General features: G+C 38.0%; 1 protein-coding gene across 1 annotated transcript in view; it reads right to left on the reverse strand.

The window, feature by feature from the left end:
• The window catches only part of AASDHPPT (aminoadipate-semialdehyde dehydrogenase-phosphopantetheinyl transferase), a 53,233-nt gene extending 38,507 nt beyond the window's left edge, over nt 1–14,726 (reverse strand). The window contains exons 1-2 of the mRNA XM_005289983.4: nt 14,396–14,726; nt 12,409–12,634 (exon numbers count right to left, since the gene is read on the reverse strand). Coding sequence (XP_005290040.2) covers nt 12,409–12,634; nt 14,396–14,539 — 370 coding nt within the window. The 5' untranslated portion in view covers nt 14,540–14,726. The remainder of the gene's footprint in view (nt 1–12,408; nt 12,635–14,395) is intronic.
• Between the last annotated feature and the right edge of the window lie 17 nt (nt 14,727–14,743).

Consider the following 14,743-nt stretch of genomic DNA (forward strand, 5'->3'; position numbering starts at 1 on the left):
ATTCTTTCCCAGGTGTCTGGCTGGTGAGTCTCATCCATATGCCGATGGTCAAATTGATTGCCATATTTGGGGTTGGGAAGGAATTTCCCCCCCAGATCACATTGGCAGAGACCTTGGATTTTTTTTTTTTTGTTGCCTTCCTTTGCAATGTGGGGCATTGGTCACTTGCTGGTTTGAACTAGAGTAAGTGGTACATTCTCTCTAACTTGAAGTCCTTAAATCATGATTTGAGGTCTCTAGTAACTCAGCCAGAGGCTACGAGCCTATTACAGGAGTGGGCAAGGGAGGGCGAGGTTCTGTGCCTGCGACGTGCAGTAGGTCATACTAGATGATCAAGATCGTCCCTTCTGGCCTTAATGTCTATGAGTCTATGAATAAATTAGCATCTTCCACAGCATGATTAGAGCAATCATCTCATATTTTTCAAGATAGCAAGAGCTCTGATTGTTGTTCAACACTTATAGTAAATATAATGGTGTTATTTTTTTTTAAAGGAGCAAACATGGTGGTAGTTGCAGGAGGTGACTGCAGGTGTCAGAAGTGTCACACATGCTCAGAACTTCTTGCTGGATGACAGGTTTCTGGAAGCATTACTTACCTTAGATGAGCAAGACCTTCCCTTTGTCTGTCTGTCTCTCTTTGTGTGTGTTTGTGGGGGGATAAGATACTAGGACAGAGGCATCCATCACTTATGACCAGATATTGCTGATGAACTGTAGTTTTACACTACAATATTTCTGCTAAGCTACCAGGTTCTCTCAAACATTTTATTCATTTGATGAAATTCTGTACTACTAAGTCCTGCTACACATGCAAAAACCCTGAAAGATAAACCATTTTGGTAAATTACCATCCAGAAATAAAAATCTTAATAAAAACCTCTGGCCTTTAAATCTATCTACTATACTCACAAGAGAGACATGTTAACAGTTATCAGAACCGATATCATCCAACACCAAGATACTCCTATGAGATAAAGATCTACCAAACTCATTCCCGTCCAAATCTGGCTAGTGATTCATGCTTCTGTAACATCTATTTGACTATCACAGATATTTTAAGAATGAAGTTCCATACCATGAGAAAGCTCAAGGTTGTTCAGAACACATCAGCTTGCCTGCTCAGCAACACATCATGTCAATTAGTCACTTGTTCTCCATTGTACAGAGCCCAGGTAAAGGTTCCTGTCCTGATTCTCTAAGCCCACCATGGGACAAGTCCTAATTACTTGAGAGAGAGAGACTGACTAGAACCAGGGTCTTCCACTGCAGCTATGTTTGACTGCAACAATGAAACTGTTCCGGGGGTCCTTGTGACTGCAGGAGTAAGAATTTTCATAGGAACATGTCCAAGAATATGTAACTCACTGCCAGATGAAAAAATAATGAACACTATTCCCCATGCATTTATAACTAAATGCAACTCACCTTTTCTCCAAGGTTATACACAATAATACCCCCACTTTAGTGCCTATGCAAACAAACAAACAAAACAAATCCACCAAATCCCAAACAAAACCCAATTTTACTCCTTGCTAACAGGAAAGAAAATTATTATTGTCATTTTATTTGTGGAAAGCACTTCAATAGCACAGGGGCAGAACCTACATAGACACACTACATGTTCAGGGATCACATCAATGGCACAGAAGGAAAAATTCTCAACTCAGTGGTAGAATGCTGTTTTTAAACACTATCTCCAGATGGCTTCCTCACTAAACCAGTCTTACAGGAAAAACCTTGAACATATATCAACAAATGAAACTACTACAAAACATACAGCATCAGTTACAATTCTCTTTTTGCACTTCACGATTAGATATTCTAATTGTATGACTACAAGATATATCTACAGTATACACTGCAATGACAGATGCACAAAACAGATGGTCATGTCCAATACACTATGATCATATAAGCAATAAAATTGCACATTAATATTATGCAAGTATCAAAAGGTTACCTCATCCTAAGCATTTCCGAAAAACTACTATAACAGCAGCAACATGTCACTCTTCTAAGGAAAGCTGTTAACATCTTGCTTTGTTGAAAATCAGTTTCCCCTAGGATGAAGTATGTCAGGGGAATCCAGTTTGAAGCTCAGTCTTTTCAGTTTCTGAGCAGGGATGCTACACCTTTAAGATATGGTTCTGCCACTTCACAAGTCAGCCTGCAAAGCAGCAGTTGTTTCTAAAATACTGTGTCCTAACTTTGAAATTTATAAGTCAGAGCTCTAAACTGTATTCTCTTGACAGATCACTTCCAAAGGAAGCTTTTAACAATGCAGGATTCCTTCACTATTTCCAAACTTCTTGCAACAAATAAAGTCTGTAGAGCTGAAGCCAGTATTCCTAGTGGAAATTGATAGTATTGTTAAAAAAACTGCAATTTGTAGCATATATGAGTTAATCTGGGGTTCTGCTGTTTCATCTTTTTGATCAGGCCGACTTCACTAAATAGACCAGTCGAGTTTTAAGCCAACAGTTTACCAAAAATTAAATTCTTTATTTGATAATCGTTAGCTTTCTGTAAGAAAAAAAAAATGGAGCCAATTCTCTCTAGCTTTGCTTTTACTTTGATAATCTGAACATTTAGAACTGAACAGGAGTACTCGTGGCACCTTAGAGACTAACAAATTTATTTGAGCATAAGCTTTCGTGGGCTACAGCCCACTTCATCGGATGCATAGAATGGAACATATAGTAAGGAGATCTCTATATGTGTGTGTGTGTATATATATATATAACATGAAAAGGTGGGAGCCCTTTTCATGTTCTCTGTATGTGTATATATCTCTCCTTACTATATGTTCCATTCTATGCATCTAATGAAGTGGGCTGTAGCCCACGAAAGCTTATGCTCAAATAAATTTGTTAGTCTCTAAGGTGCCACAAGTACTCCTGTTCTTTTTGCGGATACAGATTAACATGGCTGCTACTCTGAAACTTAGAACTGAATTACTGAAAAGACAAGTTAGAGGCAACAAATTATCACTATAAATGCAGTGTGCAGAAGAAAAACCTCACTAACAATCTAGACAAGTATCCCTGTAGTCTCTCTTCTTTTTACTCAATGCCTTCTCCATCAGCTCCTCTCCTACCTTGTTTGATACTATTTCACTCCTCATTTTCAACATTTCCTTTCTCCAAATATTCATTCCAACCCTCCTAACTATTCCACAATTGATTCTACTATTGCTGCAATTACGTTCCCATAAGCAAATTTCAATCTCTTAAATGCCGTTACTTCCCTCTAAAAACATCTTAAGATGAAGTCATTCTTCATGACTATTAAAAAGTCACAGCATGGACTGCCTCTAAAGGGAAAAACAAAAGATAACTGAATTTTATTTTCTTTTTTTCCATTTCATGGTATATAAGAATATTTTGCTTTTACTAAATACTGGGACATGGGGCTCTCTCACATAATATGATATGAAAATTTCTTTTTAATGCCATAATTAGAAACAATATTTAATTGGTAGAAGAGATATACTGCTACAGTAAGCTAGAGATGAAGTTTCTAAGAGGTAATGATAATAAAGCTAGTGTATAATATATATTCTTTACGTACAATAGTTTAAAATGTCTGTTTCTCTGTATCTTCAATGGAACACAAACAGATTTCTCCCTCCTTACTCAATAGAAGACTCATGCCAAATATGATTTTTAATTCGTTCCAGACACTGTGCAAGAGCCACATATTTAACACTGCTGTAGATATTAATGTGATCATTTGCATATATATTCTTAAACTCTGATTTCCTTCTTTGATAAATCATTCTGGACTTCTCCAACTCAACCCTCCAGTTATTAACGCAAGAGACCAAATAACCCAGCTTTGCATACATTGCTATTATATTAGTTTGACCTATTTTTTTAATAGATCTCCTCCAGCAAAGGTTAGATGCTAACTGCAGAGAAAGTACTGAAGCGTGGCAATAAGTCCTAAGACAAATTAAAACTTTAACGAAGGTAGAATCAAAGTCAGAGGGAGGACAAACACACTCTTTAGAAAAAATTCTCTTTTTGACATTTCTACTAGGATCAAGGAACACCCACAGTAAAGAAAAATTGTGATAATTTTTTTAGAAATTCAAAAAACTCAACAGAAGTTCAACACAGTGCTGGATCTCATGCCAAATGCCTTGACCACACTGCAGGTACGTCCAACCCTCTGAATTTACTTTAGGGTTCTTAAAGGAATCAAAAATCCTCTTTCAGCCTGCTGGATATAAAGCTCTCTTTCCTTTAGTAGTAAAAATGGAAGTCAAGTATTCTTCTGTACTCTTTCTATACAAAGTTTGGCCTAATTCTTATTCATTAATCATTCATTCAAAAATCTAAAAAAAAAAAAAAAAAAAAAAAAGTAAATTTAATTCTGTGTCCATTTCACTTTACTATACACGTACAAGAGAAAGGCAAGCTTCGCAATATCAGGTATTCTCAGATGATAGTTTGGTTACTGAAAGAAAAATCTCAAGAAATACGTTTAGTCTCAAATTAAATTTCTACAGGCAGCAGAATTCACATCAAACTTCAAATCCTGCTCCTGGTTGGCTGACCAAACTTCAAAAACTAGGTTTTCATGAACTCTAATAAGCTTTACCAGCATAAATCAAAAATATTGAAGAGGAGAAGGAAGATACAATTTTATATGATTCAAACACCTGGGTCTGGAATCAATCTGAGACTGAAGATTTCAGTATCAAAAGTAACTTTTATGTGATAGCTAAGAGAAGTGGGCAGAGTCTAATTAGCCCAGAGAAGACTAGAAATAAACTGATAAATGATCTACTTCTATAATTCCATTTTAAACAAATACATGGCAATACTTATAAATAAATTCACTATCACAGCAGGGAAATAAAGTTCTGAATATTTCAAATGCTAAACATGCTCTTTATTAATGTCTGATTATTTTAAAAGTCTTTGAAAACTGATGTATGTTACAGTTTATAAGCATCCCACGCATTATTGAAGCCAAGCTAATGTTTGCTGTTATAGAAGTTCATGCCCCTTGGTTAAAAGGCAAGTCAAGAGCCCAATTATCTTCTTCACAGGAGTTAGTAACAATTTGAGAACCCTTATCACACTACTCTTCCAAACTCTAAAAATCATTTGTGATGCATTGCCTCTCATGGAAAATGATCCGTATGCAATTACTTCCATTTCCATCAGCCAATGAACAGAACTGCATGCCTTTTCTCAAAAGGCTACATAATTAATCTTAAAACAATCTTAAACAAAATAAAATGCACTGAGCTCAGTGAGTGTCCGGAATCAAGTAAGTTAGGAACACGATGCGAATTTAAGAACCTTAGGAAGTTAAACAATTGTATTCAACCAGTCTAGACTAGGTAAACCTATTACAACCATAAAGTGCTAGATCAGTAGGCAGATTTAAAAAAAAAAAAAAAGAAAATCCAACATAAAATGCATAAAGAAAAGATTTCCTCTATCAACACTACTGTTACATTGTTATAACACATAAACCTAAATGGAGGGAAATGGTGATATAGAACAGCTGCAGATCAGTCTTCCGGTAATCCTGCGTAGCCTGCAAGCACTGGAAAATCATCACTATTCTGCATTTGCAGACCAATTTCTTTTTCTTTCATTGCACTCCCTAACAAGGCTATTTCTTTTGGTAGTCTCATTTCAGAGATATTTATAATGCAACAAGAGTAAGAAGGAGAAAAAAGTCTATTTTGTTATTCCAGTGACTCAACAGACAACACAGCGATAAAGTAATAGTTAAGCATCTATACGGTAAGTAACATGTTAAGTGTACAACGGTTCTCAAAACGCGTGTCAAACTTTTTATGATACTTATTTTGTATAGTATCTTTCGTGCAAAAGTGACTGTACAAAAACAAAATCATATCAGGTTGGTGCAACCTGGGGATATTATACAATTAAGGGATATTATAAAAATAGGAACACTAACTTGAATACAATGACAGCCAATTGACCTCATTAAAGATTCTGTATGGCAATCACTAGAATGCAGTAATGATGTAATTTATATTCAGTTACAAGGTATACAGTACTCAAAAAACATCTTAACACACTTCATGTACATTGTACATGTGTATTAAAACCTTTGTCCTAGTCAGCTAAGAGAATGAGATTATAGATGGCAACATGTAAGACTTCAATTTCTGAGACATGATGAACCTGGAACACAAAGGCAATCACAGGGCAACAGCACCACTCTGTGGATCTTTCAATTACAACAATCCCTACTAAAGAGAAAGACACATATTCATAACACAGAAGATAGCAGTAACAACATGCCTCGTATGACGCCGATAAAGGAAAATTATCTTTAGAAAAACTGTGACTTGGAAAACTATTAGTAATGGCTCAATGTATTGTGGCTGTAGTTTCAAGTGCCACCCTTGATACTGTTGATTTAATTATCTTCTACCGTACATATAAAACATCAGAAGAACTGCATTATACTGAATATGTATTGTGGGTCTGCCCACTGAAATATACTACACCACTAAGGTTAATAAATATTGTTGTAGTTACTTTAAATCTCATTTATAAATGTCTACTGGAAAGGACTGTGATATGGCAATAACTGTTAATTATTTTTAAATTAATTTGAAAAATATGTTTTCCCCTTGCAAATCCATAGTGGTAAAATATGATAAAACTAGGTGAGAACTCACATATTATAGAAATAATTTCTATCGAAAAGCTATGCTTTGTAATTTCTGTAATGTGAAATAAAAATAACATCTTGTTTCTCACTTATTAAATCTTTATTATTCAGTTAAATGCCAGTAGCAAATCAGGTTTTAAAGCTCTCTTCTTTTATCAGGGACAGGCAGTGAAAAGAAATGCTGTGTAAAGGTTATTGACAGCTCAGTTATTATAGGAAGACAGACTATAAATATTTAACTTCACAGAATTTTAGAATTAAAAAGAAACAGATTTATCTCTGGTTCATCTCCCTATTAATGAAGGATTGTCCCTTACAGTACTTCAAGAACTTTGTTCAATATAATTCAAACAACAGATCTCCCTTCACATTCCTCTCAGATGATTTCACTACCTAGAAGACCAAAGGGAAATTTTAAAAAATTGTATTTTTAGAAAAGGAAGAAGAAATGGACCCACTACTTTGATATTTATAGGAATATATTAGTAATATATGGATATCTGTCCACTTCTCCAACAATTCCTTGGGGTTCACATTGTGTCCCTGATTTCAAAATCCCCACAAGCCACTGCTTCACGTAGCTATATTGGGAACTGAGGGATAGGTAATCAAAAGGCAGTGCAATTGCAATGATGCAATACAGCACAAGTATGTACATGAGGCAGAAGAGCAACCAACACAGCATGGCTAGTATGGATACAATGCACCATTAGTATTTACATTGGCGCTATTTCACAGGTTTAGCCCTTTAATGAAGGCACAGACCTGGAGTGCATGAATGCACATATCAGATCCCATGAACGGCAGGAACATGGGTCAGAACATTCAGCCACAAGGCAAAGGAGCACCTCAGGCTGATCTGAAGTGACTTCCTTTGGCTCATTAAATGAGCAATGGACCAGGGTGTATCTGGCCTTCCATAACCAAATGGATATTCCTCACCATATACTTTTTTTTAAGGGAAGGGAGAGATGATAAATAAGGAAACTCTTCCAAAAAGGAGGTAACAAGATGGGCTAAGGAAGAAATCCGCACAAAATCCAAAAGGAGGGTGGTGGGGGGAACAGATAAAAGATAAGAAAAGTAAAAAGGAAGATGGTAAAGGGAGACTATGGAGTTTCAGCTACTCCTGCAGTTTTAAATAACAGTAATATATAATTTTATTTAACTGAGAAGCTGCTCATAAAACCTCCCCTTAAACACTGGAATACCCTCTTTATTTGAGGGCAGGAAAAAAGGTGAAGATGGTCTTACAAAAACCAAAAAGTGAAATTAAACCTATGATCTGCCCTCCGGGAAAGATCTGCTGCTTTTAGAATCAAACGGTTCAATTAGTTTCATAAGACCAGTTGGGTAGAGTACAGAAATGTGTTTAAAATGCCATTTTATGCCAATCATTATACATTAATCTGGCTCTCGCTCTTTTCATGTCGTTTATTAAAATGATTTTCTGAAAGTGTTCCAGGGTGTGGATTTTTTTAATCCTGATATTAACTGACATCTAGATGTCTTTTTATACCTTTACTCTATTACATACTAGAAATGGATGTGGGAAGGGGAAAAACAAAGACTTCAACAATCTGTTAGTGATTCATATTGATCTTTTGGTTTGCTAGAGAATGGAGAGGTTTTGGACAATTAAACACAAGGTGGCAAACACAGGGATTTTAAATGGCTGTAAAACCACGCTATACACCAGTATCTACGTAAAAACCAGAGAGAGAAAGAGAGAAGAGAGCAAGAACACCTATGCCATTTAAAGGGAAATCTTTCAAAGTGCCAAGCAGTAAATCGTGCCTGCTTTACAGAACTGTGTTAAAATCAGCAGAGGACAGAATACCCCCACCTCCACAGTTCCTTCTAAGGCTATGTCTGCACTAGAGACCTGACAGCGGCACAGCTGTACCTATGCAGCTGTGCCACCGTAAAACCTCCTGTGTAACCCTCTATGCCGACGGGAGAGACTACTCCTGTCAACATAATTAAACTACCCCAACAAATGGCAGTAGCTATGTCAGTGGGAGAGCATCTCCTTCCAACAGAACGCTGTCCACACCGGCGCTTCTGTTGGTATAACTTATGTTGGTCAGGGGTGTGTTTTTTCACACCCCTGAGCAACATAAGTTTCACCGACAAAAGTGCTAGTGTAGCCATAGCCCTTGTGGATACATATAATCTGTGAGCTTCCTAGTGTGCAAGGAGAAGGAGCCAACTAATGCTGTTTGCAGTGCAAACTAGCCCTGTGAGGAAGGTGTATGGGTGGGGCCTTGTCCTCTGCCTTTTGAAACAGAAAGGCTTTTTAAAAGGCATGGCAAGGTGCTGCCTATGCACCTTAGCTCTCAAGAGGCAATATATCTTTCCAAGGCATACTGCCTCCAGTTACTGCTATTGAGGCACTGTACCTTCTCCTCCCCTTGACAGTCTGGGTCTTGAGAGACTGAACTGAATCCCAAACAAGGGCTTAGCTGCACGCAAATACCAGGGTTAGAACCCTGATATTGCCAGATCTTATTTAAAGTTTCTGTATATCGAGGCCAGATCTTTCAAACCCCAAACTGACCATCATAATAAGTTGCTTCTCCAATCTCAGTGCATAGATATTTACAAATATTACTTAAAACAATTAATAAATTATGTATGCATAGATGATGTGTCATTCTCATAAATAAAATATTTTCTTATACATAAACACAAATTCCAATGCCAAAAGATCCAACCTGATCTCCTATATGACACAGGTCATGTAATTATTTTGGGGAAGCATTCAAAGCATATATTTAAGAAAATCATTCAATCTGATTTAAAAATTGCGTGTGGTGGAGAATCTACCATGACCCTTGATGAACTGTTCCAATGCTCAATTACCCTCACTGTTAAAAATACACCTCTACCCCGATATAACGCGACCCGATATAACACAAATTCGGATATAACGCGGTAAAGCAGCGCTCCGGGGGGGTGGGGCTGCGCACTGCAGTGGATCAAAGCAAGTTCGATATAACGCGGTTTCACCTATAACGCGGTAAGATTTTTTGGCTCCCAAGGACAGCGTTCTATCGGGGTAGAAGTGTATACATCTTATTTCCAGTCTGAATTTGTATAGCTCCACTGGATCAGTTTTACCTTCTCTGCTAGGTAACTGCTAGACCTTCTCTTCGTTAAGCTAAATAGACTGAGTTCTTGAGTCTATCACAGTAAGGCAGGTTTTCTAATCCTTTAAGCAGTCTCGTCGCTCTTCTCTTAACTCTCTCCAATTTATCAACATCCTTCTTGAATTGTGAACTGGACACAGTATTCCAGCAGCGGTCACACCAGTGCCAAATATAGAGGTAAAATAACCTCTTCTCCTACTCAAGATTCCCGTTTATGCATCCAAGGATTGCATTAGCCCTTTTGTGCACAGTGTCTCACCAACACCCCACGCCTACCCCCGAACTTTTTCCAGAGGCACCACTTCCCAGGATAGAGTCCTCCCCTCCATGGTGTAAGTTTGGCCTGCATTCCTTGTATGTGTATATATACATATATATATATATATATATATACACACACACACACACACACACACACTTAGCCATATTGTTTGCTTGCATCCAATTTAACAAGATATCCAGATCACACTAAATTAGTGACCCGTCCTCTACTATTTACCACTCCCCCAATTTTTGTATCTTCTGCAAACTGGATCACTGATGATTTTGTTTTCTTCTGGGCCATTGATAAAAATGTTAAATAGAGTAGGGCCAAGAACTGAACCCTGCAGGATCCCACCAGATGACGGTTCTCTATCGTTTTGAGTCCTATCAATTACCCAGTTTTTAATTCATTTAATATATGCCAAATTATTTGTATATCATTCTAGTTTTTTAATCAAAATACTATGCATTACCAAGTCAAACACCTTACACAGGTCTAAGATTATTACCTCTGCACTATTGTGTTTTTCAACCAAACTTGTAATCTTATTAAAAAAAAAAAGATATAATTAGTATGACAAAATCTATTTTCCATAAACATTAATGCCAATCAGCATAGGTTATTACCCTCTTATAATTCTTTATTAATCAAGTCCTGCATGACCACTCCATTATCTTGCCTGGGATCAATGTCAGACTAACAGGATTATAATTACCCAGGTCATCCCATTTACACTTTATTAAATAGTGGCACATCATTAGCTTTCTTATAGCCTTCTGGAACTTCCTCAGTGTTCCAAAACGTTTTTAAGAGAGCTGATTTTTAATCTCTTGGATGCAAGTGATCTAGAAATGCTGATTTAAAAATATCTAACTTTAGTAACCTCTGTTTAACATCCACCTGAGATACTACTGGAATGGAAAGAGTGTTATCATATGATGAGACTACATAGTCTGTTCCCTTTCCAAATACAGAATAGGAATATTTATTGAACACTTCAGCATATTCTGCATTATTATTGCTGGTTCTACCATTTCCATCTAGTAATGGACTAATACTCTTGTTAAGATTCTTTTTCCCTAATATACTTTTTTTTTTTTTAATCTCTCTTATTGTCCTTAGTTCTGCTGGCCACAGATTTCTCCTTGAGTCCCTCTGTTTCCCTTATCAATTTTCTGCAATGTCTAAGTTCTGATTTATGTTTATTACTATCAACTTCCCCTTTCTTTCATTTGCTATATATTATTTTTTTTACCTGCCTTCACTTCCCCCCTAGAGATGCTCTTTAAAAAACAAAAACAATACAACCTTCTTCCTCGATTGTGGCTTTTTGGGCATCTAGTAAAGTGTTCTTAAGCAATTCCCAATCATCATTCACATTTTTCTGATTAAATTCTTCCTCCCAAATGATTTGGCTCATAATTGTTTTCAGCTTTATGAAACTGGCCCTTTTAAAGCACCAAGCATCTGTGAGTGTGAGTATATATGCTTTACTGGTCTGAACTTTATTCTGTTAACATATTATAAACGTGATCATGTCATGATCACTTGTACCTAAGTTACCATTATTTTTTATTTCTTGTGACACAAAATACTGGACAAACTGAAGATTGTGGAGAAACTGCAGAAAAACTTTCTTCACAAGAAATGATACAAAATTTCCAGAGTTTCAGACCATTTTTGTTATGCTTGTAAATTTTCTGAAGAAGTTTTTAGTACAGTGGGAATAAATGCCAGAAAAACAACTTGCTGGTAAAAGTTCCAGTATCTCGCTCCTTTACTCCAGTCATGTTTAAAGCTGAGCTATCTTTATGAAGTGCTCTTTATAAAATTGCATTTTTTTAATGCATTTGAGACTGTTTCCTTTTACAGTGTTTTGTCCTGCATTTCATTAATCTACAACCCAGTTATCTTTCAGATTTATGCCAATGAATGAGCTAACTGGAAGCTTCTGTGAGGCTTAGTATTTTAAAAATCTTCTAGGGTCCATTCCTGCAATGAGATTTCTGCAGATGCCTGCTCCTACTGATTTCATTGCAGGATCAAGGATCCATGGTTGTATTTCAAACTTGGAAAGATAAATAGAAAGATCCACAATCAGAAATGCAACAAAAACGTCCAATATATACTTCAGAGACTTTACAACAATAAATAAGCAAATAAATTCAATGGTTTAAAAAAAAAATCAGAAGTGCTGGCTAACTCTCTCTATTTTAACAACACTAAATTGCAGGGACTTTGGTTGACTTTTATGGAAACCTTAAAATACTCAATAGTTAGACTCTCTAAAATTTCTTTGGTAACAGTAATACATTACCTGGCAAATTAGTCTTCATTATATCAATGCCAACTTGAAGCTCAGGCTCAGCTGCAAGAACTGCATAATCCCCTTGATGAGAGACATTAAAATTGAAATTGGGATGGATCCCGAGTATGTCATTCACCAGGAAGGGTTTTCCTTTTGATGTCCTTTGCAAGTTTATTTCATTCCAAGGTATCCATAGTTTTTCTGCAATTAATTTTCTTATCAGCAGACGACCAGCCTATGAAATAAAAAAAAGTTTAAAACGATGCATATGGAACCATTGTGCCATGTACAAAGAACAATTTGTAACTGCTAAAATACCAGTTAGTTTACTTACTTGGGAAGTAGGGCTAAGTTTTACTTGTTACTTAAAGAAACTTGCTATTTACAAAAACCATAGCATGATATAAATGAAAGAGCTAAAATGTTTACCAGCTCAGATACATTTTCACACAAGCATTTATTTGTGATGTATCAATAATTTATGCAGCACAGTACAACACAATCCCCCCTTCGTATTATCTGAAATAGGATTTCCCTCCTTTTACCAGCTCATCATCTTTCTGCTGAGGATGTTTTATTCCCCTGCCCCCACAGTGAATATTTCTTTGCATTGATTTAAAACTCTCTCTCGACTTTCCTATTAATGTTGTTTTTGTTAAAAATCATTTAAAAGCTAAATGAAGGGCTTGTGGAAGTAGAACAGTTAAAAATTATCATTAATAAAACAATTAGTTATAATTTATACTACTCAAGTTGTTGATATAAAGCTTGAACTTCACACCTTTGCAGAGTTTTAAAAGATACAGTCATATTCTTACACATTATGCTTCCTAGTTATACAACCTCCCATTGTTGCTGGTTTTTATTTCATGAAATAAAATTACAAAACAAGGTTGAGAGAATTCTTTCACAATCCCTTGTGACCTGTTGTCTGTCAATAGTCCACAGACAGAACCCCTCCCCCTGCTATAACTAAAAACTAATATCACTAAGACAACAGAGACTGGTCATTGTTTGGTGTATGATTCCTCAAACTGCCTCCGAAAAAGATGTGCCTTGCAGCATACACTGAAGGTCAAAAGTTGGGCTACTCTGGATTAGAGGAGGGAGAAGTACATTCCAAAGGAAAGAGGTAGCCGTGAGCAAGAGAACACCCTGCCAGCAGTCCCTTTTCTTGTATAGCAAAAAAAACCCAGCCTGCAGCTGCCTCCAGAACTTCAGCTGATTTAAACTATGGCAGCATGTCATGGTGAGACAGGCAGTATCTCAGGTAAGAAGGACCTAAGCCAGTTATGCGTATGCTACACCTGGGACTGAGACTTGAAGGGTATGTCCATACTGGCACTGCATTTAGGAACAAGCCTCACAACCCAGGGCCACAGACTTGTGCTACTGGAGCTTGTAAGTCTTGTATTAGAATGCTGAAAAATGGTGGTGTATAGATTGCCTTCAGGTTAAGTCTGGGTCTCAAGCCCAGGGAGGGGGTGCTGCTACTGCAAGTCTATGGCCCTGAGTCGGGAGGCTTGTTCCTAAATGCAGTGCCAGTATGGACATACCCTTTGAACTCCTCCCAGAAAGCCAGTATAGGGCACGTAGTGCTGGCAGCGGGACATTCTGGCACACTGCGGCAGGTTCAATTGGTGAAAAAGACAGCGTTTGCATATCTTCCAGCAGACGGGGATAGGGACCTTCTATTTTACACAGGCAAGGCACCATGCACGTGCATGGCTCTTAATAACCATAATAAACACTAGGGTCAAAAACGGGCACTGTGTTAAATAAATTACCCGCGTTTCCTCCTGCCCTAGTAACTAGGGTGACCAGACAGCAAGTGTGAAAAATTGGGACGGGGGTAATAGACGCCTATAAAAGACAAAGCCCCAAATATAGGGACTGTCACTATAAAATCGGGACATCTGGCCACCCTACTAGTAACTCCCTTTTTACACGCGGCTCCTCCCGCGCTCTCGCCATAAAGCGCACCAGCCTCCTCTACCATGGCAGCCTTGGCATCCCGGGCAAAGACGAACTGGCGGACGCGGTCCTTCTCCTCGGGCTGCACCAAGCGCGCGGCCAGCAGCCACTCGTCCCGGCGCGGGGCCCAGGCGGCGCAGGGGAAGGCCCAGCGCACGCTGCCCATAAGGAATCGCTGGGCGCCCCAGCGCTCGTGAGCCCGCAGGCCTACGGCTGCTCCGGGAGCGCGCCTGGCCACTAGGGGACTGCAGTGTCAGAATCCCCTTAGCCCTGCCGGGGACGCTGACTGAAGGGGGCAGGGGCCCTGCGGGGGGAGGCGACTGGGTCAGTGGCTGGATGTCTTAGCCCCGCCCTCACCCGGCACGTGGAC

This window comes from Chrysemys picta, chromosome 1 (genome assembly GCF_011386835.1).
Source record: "Chrysemys picta bellii isolate R12L10 chromosome 1, ASM1138683v2, whole genome shotgun sequence".
Taxonomy (NCBI): Eukaryota; Metazoa; Chordata; order Testudines; family Emydidae; genus Chrysemys; species Chrysemys picta.